This window comes from Meriones unguiculatus, chromosome 11 (assembly GCF_030254825.1).
Source record: "Meriones unguiculatus strain TT.TT164.6M chromosome 11, Bangor_MerUng_6.1, whole genome shotgun sequence".
Lineage (NCBI taxonomy): Eukaryota > Metazoa > Chordata > Mammalia > Rodentia > Muridae > Meriones > Meriones unguiculatus.
The window spans coordinates 38,199,741-38,213,196 of record NC_083359.1 but is presented as its reverse complement, the minus strand read 5'-3'; the positions used below and the strand labels follow the sequence as shown (position 1 = coordinate 38,213,196).

Genomic DNA, 13,456 nt, shown 5'->3' with positions numbered 1-13,456 from the left:
AAATAACTTTTTAAAAATGCTTAGGAACATTAACCTTCTGATAACATAAAAGGTTTAGTATTACTCCCCCGCTCTCTGGCCCTCTTTACCTTCACTGGCCACCCAGGTAAAATCAGAGTTGTAGCAATGTTCTAAGGTAACTGTGACTGTGATTGTGACCACTCAATTTTTGTAGATTCAAAATAGGATTCTCTGTACTCAATGTTGAAGAAAATAGGGAACTGCTTAAGCAATTATGACCTCACATCATGGATGACATAAGATAAATTCCTGCTTTGTGACAATTACTTAAGTGATTTTTAGAATAAAAATAAGTGTCGAATGTTCTATCACAGATATATGAGGAAAAGGAGAGAGAATCATTACTGTCACCTTATATACGCTAGCAGGACATAGTGGCTCTGAGGGTGACAGGTTGTGTGTACTCCACGCAAATGTGGTTCAGTTCAGAAGCACAGTAGGGATGATGTCAATTCAATTCTACCAAATTGATGTTTAACATATTTCCTTCTCTCCTAGGCAATTACCTAGTCTCTACTCCCCTACTTATTCTTTATTTTTTTAAAGAGAGAAACAATAGCAGCAACCCCTAAATTTGAAAGAGTGTACCATCATGTTCACAGTCTACCTCTGCTGACACAGGGCTTAAGATATCCAATAAATCTTGACCAGAGGAAACCCTGAAAGCGAGCAATTGCTCAGAATTCAGTAGGCCCTGCCCCAGCAGTGCCTGAAGGAAACCCACCCACTGTCTCCTCACAACTGCTGTTGCCTCCACACACAGTTGAGGTTCTGTCCTTAGGCACTACCACCCCTAGTGAAGGCTATTCAGCATGTTCCACGTCCCCAGCTAGGAAAGGGAGAGTGCAGGAGAAGAAACACCCTTCATTTCAAAGCAGCCACATACAAAGTTAATTGTAGTCCAGTTTAAATTATACTCTTTGCTATGTCTCTCACTCCATTACTCAGAAGACTTTTAGAAGACTTTTTTTTTTACTTTGGAAACCTCAACCACTCCCCTGCTCAGCTGCTTTGAGTTACTTGGTATCATCCAAAGAGGACAAGAAGAAACTAGTGTTCTCAGAAAGGCTGGGTCCCATCAGCTGAGTCTGAATTCTAAGTACATGTAATGTTTAAGATTTCCTCAACTTTCTAGAAGTCACTTGATAATATAAGTAGTAATTTAATTGAGAAGGAAAATTTAGTTATGAATCTAAGATAAATTTGTTGTGTTACACTGTTCTTTTTGGTTCCTCTTCATGGTCGTTTGTATCTTGTCTGTAATGTGCCCTTAAGGGAAAGTGTCTAACCCTTTAAATGGTTGGTAGAAGTTAGAATGCAGTCATCTGTCTTCATATAGACAAAGACCAACATATTTACATAGAAAAGCGGCAAATACTACACCCATACACACACCCACACACACTTCTAACTGGAAACTAAATATTATAATGTTAAAGCCATAGCCTATTTTCACAGAAACTCCTTTCATTTTTGAAATTTTTGTTTATGGCCAAATTATTTAAGGTTCATAACACATGAAAACAATAAATGACCAACTGTAGTCCCCATTCAACAGCTTTCAGCAGGTAGTCTAGAGTTCTCTCAGACTACAAAATCAGTATCCATATAAAATAAAATCTAAGGCCTCAGCATATCAGTGTACAGCAACTGTTCTCTATAATAGAGAACTAAGTGACTACAATTTGGAACAGAAGATATTAAGAGAGTTGTATAGAAGAATGGTTTGCCAGCCAAAAGTAGCACTAAACTTTCTCCCAATGACAAAGATAAAGAATTTACATAATTATCCTAACCACCACTCTTTGATAAAGACAAAAAACCTTATATGAAATTATTGAAACAAGTGTTGTGCACTGGACTTCAGCTCTATTTTTTTGCTCAGCAACAAAGAAAAGAGGCACAGATGGAATCATCACTTGCCCACACATTTAAGCTTTTGGGGGAAAAATGGACAGTGATGAAAACAGTAGGGTAAGGACCCTGAAATTTAATATATGAAGAAAGAGAAAAAACATAAAAAGTGTTTAATGTCAAAGGTCACAACACCGTTGGCAATCAGGAATTAAATGCACAACATTCTTGTGTTAAGTCCACAGTTGTTAAAATCCTTATGAGATGAACGTATGAAACAAGTGAGGCAGAAATGCGCTTAGCAGTATAATATGAGCCATCACATATCTATCTATCTACCGGGCTCCTTAGGCATGGAGGATTTGTAAACAACAGGCACCACAAACAACCATTATTGCTTACATGCAGATTTGGCATTTGACATGCCTCACACATACACACAGGAATCACTGCTGATGAGTTATGTTGAGTCCCATTCCTTTCAAAAACTGAAAGCAAGATTTATTCTAATTATTCTAAAACAATACAAATACATTCAAAGCAAAATATGATATTGACTCATTATTTAGTTAATAACTGCAAAACAACTGCAGTATTGCAAAGTCTTATGGACTGCATTTGTTCAATAATCTTGCTGTTTAATTTGCTTTCTAGTGAAATGAAGCACATTGGATATTAAATTGCTTTTATATGTCAGATTTAAAATATTCAAACACTATCATGAAACAGAATTGTTTGACACATTTTAAGTACTAATTTTGTGTTTTTATCCAATGCATCTGACTCCATTCCATAAACTAATTTCTACTTCCCTTTATTCCTTGCACATGCTGAGGGTGAAAAGCTCTATGATTGTCAATGGTCTTTCTTACCATATATACATAAGAGAACACATTTCAGGACTACTTCATGTATCTAACCTATGCTTCAGAATAAAAACAGCTGTACTCAGGTTCAGCTTCAATCTGCTACTCCATTTCTAAATAAGTACCAATGTCACAGGTAAGAAAAAAAGTAAATATCAGTATTCCACAAATAATCACCTGAACATCTAAATAGGAGAGGATTGCTTGTTCCTGACAATCTAACAGTATTATAGCCATGCTCAAGGTGCCAGGAGGAGAGATTAAAACTCAAAGACTCAGGCTCTTGGCATATGAGTCTGGGTGTGGAGCAAAGAAAACAAAATTGGTTTCTGGGGACAAGCTTCTGTGGATTGTCACTGTCACTAGTTATGGAGAAGGCAATACAGTTTCTAGGATAAAAATAACATAAGGACTTGCCAACTGACCTCAGCAATGACACAAAGATAAAGCAATGGGAGGACCCTTTTTATCCCCAGAGAGCTCAGCCCCTGCCATGCAGCAAATAAGAGAGACTTAAAAACTCTTTGAAAAACAGTATTTACAGAATATTTTAAAACCACCAAAACTCTGATACCATGATCAAATTAAGGCTAAGTCCTCCTTTTGAACTCTATTAAAAGTTTTGAAGAAACCAGTTTGGAATCAACAACACATTCACGAGAAAATTTAAAAACAATCTTTGAAGGCCCTAGACATCTCAAGTATCTTATTTGTTGATGGCAAAAAAATTAAAAAAATAAAAATCAACCCCCCCATCAAAGGAGATATTTTCCCAAATGAAAAATGCAAATTCTCCTTTATAACTTTTTATTCTCCTTTAATATGTGCTGCAACAATGACTCACATTGTAGTTCCTACATTAATTTGAGGCTTTATGACTTAAACACAGACATATCTATGAGGAACTACAGATAAGAGATAAAATAAATGAGGTCATTCATGTTTTATGGAATTATTTTAATATAAAATTAGTTCAAATGCAAAATTTGTCTTTGTATGATTAAATCTTTAGCACTATTTTCAAGCAAAAATCGGCATTTTTCTAAGAGGTGTGAAGCTCTCACGGAATATATGGTGATTCTCTGTTCTGTTTCTGAGGAAGGAGCACAAGGAGGATGATTTACTGTGTAGATGATAGGCAGATGTGTTGGCAGGATTTAGTGCCTGATTTGGAAGACAATGATTGTCTCAAAGGCATTCAAAGGTGATGATGATCACCTTTAAACAAAATCTTAGGGCAGAATCACTCTCAGAGTCCACCACAGCGGCAGGAAAAGCTCTACCTCAGAGAAGAGTTTGTGGAAGATGAAGAAGTGCCCTGCATTTTGCTAGTAAAAACTACACTGACCCAGTGTTTAGGACCTTCTAAAGCCAAGCAGAGCTATAAACTGGTGTTTTAGGGCCATGCCTTCAATCTATGAATTCTTCCTTGCTTTTTTGATGGAAAAAAGATATGATGTTCATTCAAGACTGAAGCTTGAACTGAACCTGCTTCCTCATTGATGAGCACAATGAAAGACTTAGTAGATTCCAGTAAAATCCACATTAATTCTTGAGTATCTTCTAGAGCCAGGCAACATGTTGACTTTGACAGACACATGCTGTCATTTAAACCTCGCAATTATCAGCACAGGTGTGAGGACAGTTCAAATCTAGAGCTGTTCTTTCATTCTGCCTCTTATAAATCATAGCTCCATAAACTCCTTATGCTTCCAGATTAGATCACTTACACATAATTCTTCCTGAGACTTAACTTTTGAATGCCCATACAGAATCAGCTGAAGACATAAGTAAATATTAGTGAGAATAAATCTTATATGGGATACAAAATAAAAGTGAAGCTTATGCAACAATAACTTATCAAACTAAAAATGAATAATTAACCTTAGATATCCTGGCTAAAACTGATAAGCCAAAGAAATCCTTCAGTTAATTATACAATGTGTGCAAAATCCTTTATGCTTGTTTCCTAGAAATGTAAGATAACAAACTCTACCTACTCCTCCCAGCATCTAGTACAAGAGAGATTCTCAGACACTGATGTGCGACTATAGTAAGCAATTAAAAAAAAGGCCTTTACAAACTTTTCCTGTAATGAACTTTTATAATGATTACAGACTCATAAGCAAGTTATAAAACGTAATACAAGAGAAACCCTATGTGCCCTTTATTCCATGCCCCCAAACTTGTAATCGCTTATAGAGTATAAAACCAGAAAATGGATGTGTATTTCTTTTTGAGCTACTCTGAAAAGTACAATTTTTCTGGTGCTAAAAAGGGCCTTAGAGACTCCCTTCATTTTTATGACAAAGGAAAAGTGGGAAAGACTGAATTATAGTCATACCAAAAAATAGCAAACTCTGAAAGATAATTTCTGTTCACATATGGAACTTGATCTGGAATCCCACAAAACATTCTGTAAGGATATTCAAAATATTCCTCAACAACTACAAAATATCCTTATTTCCAAGCAACCTTACGAGATAGATGGATACATACATCATTTCTTGTAGCTGCAGAACACCCAAAGATTCCTCAAGGGGGACATGGAAGAAGTTAGAGGGAAGTGTGTGTGTGTGTCTATATGTGTGTACAGGAGGTAGGATACAACCGTATTCAAGAAAATAGAAAAACCCCAAATAGTACTGTAGAAAAAAAAGTTTATCCTTAAAGGTTTTACTGTATCAGTGAACATGATAGAACATGATAACCTCTCAGAAAATGGAGTAGGTTAAGTCAGCACTGCAGCTGCCTTAGTGCAAAGTTCTATGTCCAGCACCGGGCGGCCGCATAAACACTGAATAAATAAATGAGCAACTGTATTAATACCAAACATTCTAAATTTCTTTAAAACAAAAAACCTGCTTCCTAGTAAACTGAAATTCTTACAAGGAAAAAAGTTTCCTTTTGTGTATTAGTTTTCACAAGGAGTCCTGAGAACACCTACTCTTACAATTATCAAGATGGCTACATAATAGCATGATCTGAGCCATTGAAAGAGAACATGACAAATCCATATTCCATGTATCTGTAGTTAACTTTTAAGGTTCCAAGTGTCTGTGAGTCTCTTAGAAAGGAGAAGAAAGAGGTCCGATAAGACTGGGTAGCTTGTTAAAGACTGTAACACAGCTAGTCACTAACAGGTTTGAGAACAGAATCTTAAAAAAAAAATAGTATGTAAAAAAATCATATATAGAAAAAAATTAACTACAAAACATTTTAATCAGAAATTGTAGACCACTGTTTAACAGGTAAAACTAGGCCAAAAGTCGCCAACATGTGAGTTCTACCTGGTATGTAGTTCCTGTCACATTTTAGAATCTCTAGAGTTTTGAGAAGGATTTGTTTGAGACACAGAAGTGCTGTATATGGTCTTTGAGCTAACTTCCCACTCTTGGCACTGCGGACTTGTTCAGTACTTTTAATTGGTATCATGATGGGCAACTGCAGACACTCATCATCAAATGTGATGAGTTTATAAAATGAAGTTTAGATATAGAAATGATATAACTTACTAGACACAATGATTTCATAATAATAATATTGCTCATCAGAATAAGCAGATAATATACTTTTAACTATTTACTAGATTAGAATAGTTCTGTTTCTTCGCTTACCTTTAATGGAATCATTCTCAGCTCTCATTATGTCAATGAGTGAGCTCTCCAACGAGTGCATGTCAAACGTCCTGGGGCGGTCCTGCGAATACAAACAGCCACAGCCTACTATTAAAATAGCATCTGCGACAACACTGCAGCAAAGCACTAGTATGCACTAGTAAGACTCAGTTCCAATGAGCCCCTCCCAACAGCATTTACCTACACAAGAGGAAAATAAGTTACATTTAGTAACATATGTCAAAAAAGCTTATTTACTCTAGCACTTTCAAAACATCAAGACGCATAAAAGTACACAGAGCTCATTAGGGTCTGATTATTTTATTTCTGACAAGAATTCAACAAAAGTATCACTTATATTAATAAAGCATAAACCATGAAAAGAAGCCTTCACCTTAAGAACAGTATTAAGTGTAAAAGAAAGCTAATCTTTTCCACTATGTAAGATTAGACTAGATTAATAGGGTAAACCTTTTCCCACTGTTCTAGTACCTTGCTATCAAGCTGGCAGATCCATGAAGCTCAGTGGGTAGCCAACTGAATCAATAAGTCTCGGATCCAGCCAGCTAAATCAATGAGCCTCATATTCAGTGAAAGGCTCTATCTCAAAAATAAAGCTGGAGACAGACACACATGGACACGCACAGACACAGACATTCAATCCTATCAGAACCAGAACAAATACTATACTACAAATACATGAACACATTAAAAAATAGTAATTTTGATGGAATCTCCCCTCTCTTAGAATGATGGAATACCGACATGAGACACTGTTTCCCTCACTTGGACAGAGCTTGCTTCAAGAACGAAGCTTGTCCTCTTACTTGCTCTACCATGAAAAGGCACTTGCTCTTTAAAGAGCCTAGCCTTATTTCTGATGGAGGACAGAGGACAATGATCAGAGTGGGTACCTGGAGAAAAAAAAAATCCGCCTCAGTGCTTAATACTTGCCAAGCTGAACTTAATTTTGCTGCCATTAAAGTTAAAGATAAGAGTTTAGGGCCTGCCCCAGCTAGTGAAGTCTACTTCCAGAGTGAGTGACAATTAAGGAAAGTTTACAACTGCCCAACTGCTCTAGCATTCCTTAGATGAAGGGAATTATCTAGTAACAACTAAAATAGAAGCTTAGCTTGAGAGGTTAAAGTACATGGAAACATTTTAAACTCCAAGAGGAAGTGATGACACAGACATCTGAGCCCAAAGACACTGTCAGAATCTTTGGAGGACTTCCACAGAAGCCAGACAAGCAGGGCTCTGTACCCTTCTCTGCAGTTACTCACATGACTTTTCACTTAGCTTCTGTTGTTGTTTTGTTCTTGGTACTAAACTCAGGCCCTTATAAATGCTAAGAATCCACACAGCTCCTAGTTACTTTCAGCTTGTTTAAAACCAAACCAAGCAAACAAACAAGCAAAATCTCTTAATCCAGTGCCTCAGACTGCTCTGCCTTGCTCTTAATTTTATTTTTGTTTGCTGGGATCACACTTAAAAAAAAACAAAAAAACAAAAAACAACAACTTTGATATCTAACTTCTAGACCAACAGAGAAAATCTTCCACTCAAGATTATTTTCTGATCAGCCTGGCATATCTCCCTCTTCTTCTGTGACACTGTACACTGTACTTCCCTGCCCCACCATCTAGATACTCAGCAATGTTCACTGAACAAATGGTTTTCTGATAACTCTGCAGCTTAGGGGGTCCAGGTGCAGTTACATCTGGATCTAATTCAATAGAAGGGAGTGCAGGTTTGTGATTGCCCCCAGGGAATGGTGGGCTTGTGGTGAGAATAAGGATAAGAATTGGGGTGGGGCACTTTAACATGTGATTCTGCTCTAGAGAAGCCACTCCACTCCAGAACTGTTTTTCCACCTTTTCCTCCTGACTTTTTACTTGTCAGCTTCCTTTTCTCAGTTAGCTCCCATAAAAGTAGGACATACAGCCAGAATTAGACTTTCTAAGGTACAGAATGTGTAAAAGGGGAGACTGCTCTATTTTTAAGGTTTCAAGTGCATAAGGCAAGGTTTGGAAGTCAACGCCAAGTCACACTGCCTCAATCCATAGCAGCTGGATTTTTCTTCTTTCTAGAAGACTATGAAGTATGCCTGTACCTGGGTCATCTTCCAAAGCCATAGCCAGTATAAAGCACTTACCTGCTATATCCTCTGACAATGTCCCAAGGGCAGGATCTGTTTCACATCAAATGCTTCCAGTATGACTACTACCTCAGATGTCCCAGTACAGCACTGACCTCAAATGGGTGAAGGTGAGCCAAGTCAGTCTTACCACTTTGCCCTACCGGACTGCCCAGAAGGGCCTGAGATGGAAGAAGCTCTGTGGTGATGTCTTGTTGAAATATCATTTTCTTGTGTCCATGCTATGAACTGGGTTAAGGAGCACTGCCCACCCTTCTATATCACTGTCTGTTAAGCACATCTACTGGATGGAGGTGATGCTAAAACCACACGTGGGTGAATACCTTTGAGTGATTTTTAAGCATGTGAAATATTTCTGTACTTTCTTGTTTATATATTTCCCATTGCAGCTGTTCATTTTCTAAAATAAATAATAGGGACACGAGAACAATTTACTCTTTTTTGTGGAACAATTATTCTTTTTTGTGGAACTAACGCAGTAGTAGTCTTGTGAATTTCCAGAATTTGCATTTTGCTAAGTCACAAAATGAAGAGTAGCAGCACAGTGGTTTTGTGTGGCTTCCTTTATAAAAGCTACTTTAGTAAGTCAAGAAAGCTTCTGTTTGTTAATGGGACACTAGTAAACAACTTAGTAAACTTATTCAAAACTTTACTTACTAAGTAAAAACAGCCACCAACTCCATGGTTACCTATGCCTCAAGTACACTGCCTGGAACATAGATGTCTACTAAGTTTAATAACCACTGACTTTAACTGAAAAAGTATCAAACTAGAATCTCAAATGAAAAATATAAGTTTCAGTAATTTTTGGATTAAAATCTACCTCAATCCTTTTATAGCAAGATTATTTTTTCTTTTAATTCATTGTGATTTAATTACAGGCTCATAAGTAAATACAATATATAAATGCAGATCAATTGGTATTGAAACTTAGGTGTAGTATGTTGAGACAGATTTCTAGGTTTTATATAAATTTAGAAGAGAAGAGAATCTCACGAAATCATTGATACTGAAGTACAAAGGCTAAGAGCTCAGTGGCACAAGCACCCTCATCTTTTCAATCCCACTGCAATAGGTATTCTTGCCCACATCCCAAACATACTAGCAATATAAGCTACATTTATATAACATTTGTTTCCTGAATGCTCTGGTAATCAATGGGTCAAAAATCACATATTTTGTCAAGTTAGCTTTTTATCAATGGGGATTCAAAGTTTATCATTCTTAATTTGCTCTTTTGGTGATCTTTTCTATTTTTACATTTAACTTTTTAACAATCTGGTCTTGTGCCAATAGGTAGAATGGTAGAAATACAATAGTGAGGCTAGCACACAGGAAAAATGTTAGATTTTGTATTCAAAGACCAAAGAGTTGAGATTATCATGGAAGGCTTGATTTCCAATTTTTTTCCTTTTTGTCTCTTTTGACTACAAGTTGGACCACATATAATTGCTGTTTTGTTTCTAGAATCTATTTCACAGAAAGTAACTGTAAAATAAAAAAAAGTCAAGTGACAGCTCTCCTTGATTTCCTTGCACCAATGACCAAAACATGAATATCAGCCTAAATCAGTGAAATGGGTACTAGACACTAGGAAGCTTCAACTTTGCAGGGAACTGCTGTCCTCCAGAATGCTTTCCTGGTCCAGAAAAGAAAGGCATTTCAGTAGATGTTTACTGTCTCTTTCCTAGAATGAAATGCTTTTCATTTGTTTGTATTTGCAGAGCTGGCAATAGAATCCAGGACAATTACTACTCAAAGTTCACTTTTAGTCTCCAGAAGGTAGAGGTCACTGAAAGTAAGAAAGTAAACTTTTTTCTTTCTTAGTGCTAGAGATTGAACCCGAGGCCTTCTGTGTGTTAAAAAGGAAAGTTTTACCACAGAACTATAGTCTCAGCCCTCTTTAACAGGGCTAAACAGCCCATTATGCAAATATTAAGAAAACAACAAGCTTAAAAAAAATTACCAGCCAGGCACGGTGGCTCAGGGAAGTAGAGGCAGGTAGATCGCTGTGAGTTCCAGGCCAGCTTGGTATACAAAGCAGGTCCAGGACAGACAACATTACACAGAGAAACCCTGTCTTGAAAAACCAGAAAAAGAAAAATATTACCTCTACAATTTGTTGGGGAGAAGATTAAGTATCTTGCAAAAATTAAAGAACATCCTCCCCTCAACCAACAAACATTTGTTTCTTACTACCTCTACCAGTCTCCCTTGGGAGAAAAGTTGAACTTCTCTGTACTGAGCACCAAATAAGTAGCCACAATCAGTCGATGTACTATATCAGCATTGTCTTGATTATAAGCCTGAGACTTCCTAAGTTAGGATCTGTTATTGCCATTTAATAATAAAAACTAATACAAAGGAAAATTTATACAATTTACTGCATAGGCAAGTTCCTGCTAACTTCAGCAACACAGCTATGATTCAAGCTTCATTCCAAAGCCAGAAACACTACTTTAGACAAGGTAATCATCACAGGACCACTAAAATTTATTTGAACACAGTAGGAGAGGGATGTTTAAAGGATGCATATGGCAAATGTCTGGGAAACAGTAAGCACTTAAATATTACCTAACTATTACTCAACAAAAGAATGCCCAAAATGTGTAAGGGTGACAAAGATGAAACAGAAATCTGAAATACATATGAGAACACAATGCCCTGGTCCTGTCTCCCACTGGGATGACAGGTAAGGAATACTCATCACAACTATGAGACAAATGTGCCACACGTAATGTGCCACACACATTTGCAGGTTATCAACTCAAACCAAGGGAGCTGGAATAGGTCTAACAAGAAGAATGCTGGCAACTAACTTCACATATTCAATACAGAGTCTCATTTATCTATCACAAAAGCCTTCTGTAATTGGGTATATTCAATTATTTCCTTTCATAGATCAGGAAAACAAGCATAAAGTAAAACAATGGCTTTAACCATGTCAGGTATGTTGTGCAGCAGAATTTGAACCCAGGCCTTTAGCTCTAAAACCCATGAACTTAATAACAACCCCCAAATATGAAAGAACATCAATCATTTTCAAGGCTCCACAAGCATCTTTATTGCAATGTTCTGACTTCACTTTATTTTGTAATCTTACAGGTTTTATTGAGTGTGTTTTGTTTTTAAGGTAGGTTCTCCTTGTGTAGCTTGGGCTGACCTCCAGCTCTCTTTTTTTAAATTACGTTTTCATTTGTTTGCTTTGTTTGTTAGGGAAGGGTGAACATGTACTATGATACATGTGTTGAGATCAGGGACAACTTGAAGGAATCAGTTCTCTCCTTTAATTTAGGTGATCAGGCTTGGCAGAGGTGCCTTTGCCTACTAAGTGGTCTTGCCTGACAATGGCCTCCAACTCTTGATCCTCCTACCTCAGCTTATCAAGTGCCAGGATTTCAAGCACTTGAGTGCTGCTAGACCTCACTTGTTAAGCTTAACATCAAATTGCATTCAAGTAACTGGTTGGCTTCAAGAGTCTTGAACTCACAGTCCTCCTGCCTACTAAGTAGCTAGAATTATAAGCCACACCAATTTTAGCATTCACATGATGATCTAAGTCAAAATTTTGCTGCTGTTTATTTTTTGAGACAGTGTCTCACTATGTAGTCTGCAGACCTAGAGCTCTCTGTGTAGACCAGGCTGGCTTATCACTCATAGAGATCTACCTGTCTCTCCCTCCTGAGTAGTAGGATTAAAGGTGCAAGCCCCCATGTCCAGCCACCCATGTTTTCATACTTGCGGGTGCAGCAGCATCACAGACTACCGAGTCACCCCAGATTTAGCATGTCTGGGATAGGCTAAGAATTCACACTTTTGACAAGTCTCCATATGAGGCCAGGGACTTATACATTTAAAACTACTAAATTAAACAGTGCCATTCAACAGATTAGTTTCATTAGCTATTCTGTGATGTGGTTTGTATCTTATTATTATAATTGACTATATACAGGCCATCTTAAGCAAGCTATAAGAAACATTTGAAGTTTCCTTATAGAGAGAGGGTCTTTGTTATCCAGATTGGAAAATTCCAAACTCTACAATACATACCTTCAGAAAATACAAATCAAGTTCAATTTCAACAAATGGGGAACTGTTCTTGAAGAAACCAAATGTTCACTACTAGGCACAAACAAAATACAATCTTGCACTTAGACTGTCACCATCACCTTTGGCCTCTCTAATTTGTTATTTGGGCACATCCTTCTTTATCATCTAACAACAGAGAATTGCTGCCTTCAGACATTTACTGATAATTTGTGTCCTCTCAAAACTGTTGATCAAATGCCCTAAGACATCTCCATTTAAAGACAGGTGACACTCATGCTCATTTCTCTTTAGTTAAGATTTTGATATTCCTTTTCGTTAAATTTCTCTTTAGTTAAGAATCAAATCCTATCATAAAATAGCTGTAGAGCATATCCTACTCCACACTATTTACCTGTGTAGGAAGTGTTACAGATCCAGGTGTGGTGGCGCATACCTGTAATTCCAGCACTTGGGGAGGCAGAGGCAGGCAGACCTCTGTGAGTTCGAAGCCAGCCTGGTCTACAAAGTGAGTCCAGGACAGCTAAGGCTATATAGAAAAACCTTGTCTCGAAAAAAAAAAAAATTAAATATGACAGTATGATCATAAAGCAAGTGTGAATCTTTGTGTAAAATATCAGCACCTACCATTTGTTAAATATTATGGACTTTCTTGAAAATCAATTATAGAGGGAAATTATTACCTAAATCAGTTCCCTAGGATTAGAGACCCTCAAGGAAATTTTTTCTCATGTTTCACTCTTATGTAAAGGGATATCCACATTCACTAGATAAGAATAGAAACCGTTATATTATACATCTCATACTGGACGTTGTTTTGCGCTCAGAGATTCTGTCTTCAGACTAAAATTTCTCATTTAAATACATCCAAGATAACCACTACCACCACCACT

The 13,456-nt window shown here is 37.1% G+C and overlaps 1 protein-coding gene across 4 annotated transcripts in view; it reads right to left on the bottom strand.

The window, feature by feature from the left end:
• Cpeb4 (cytoplasmic polyadenylation element binding protein 4) overlaps nucleotides 1-13,456 on the bottom strand; it is a 63,295-nt gene that overhangs the window by 35,801 nt on the left and 14,038 nt on the right. For all 4 annotated transcript variants that reach the window (XM_060363888.1, XM_060363889.1, XM_060363890.1 and 1 more), the window contains exon 2: nucleotides 6,359-6,440. In XM_060363888.1, the coding sequence (XP_060219871.1) occupies nucleotides 6,359-6,440 (82 nt within the window). The remainder of the gene's footprint in view (nucleotides 1-6,358; nucleotides 6,441-13,456) is intronic.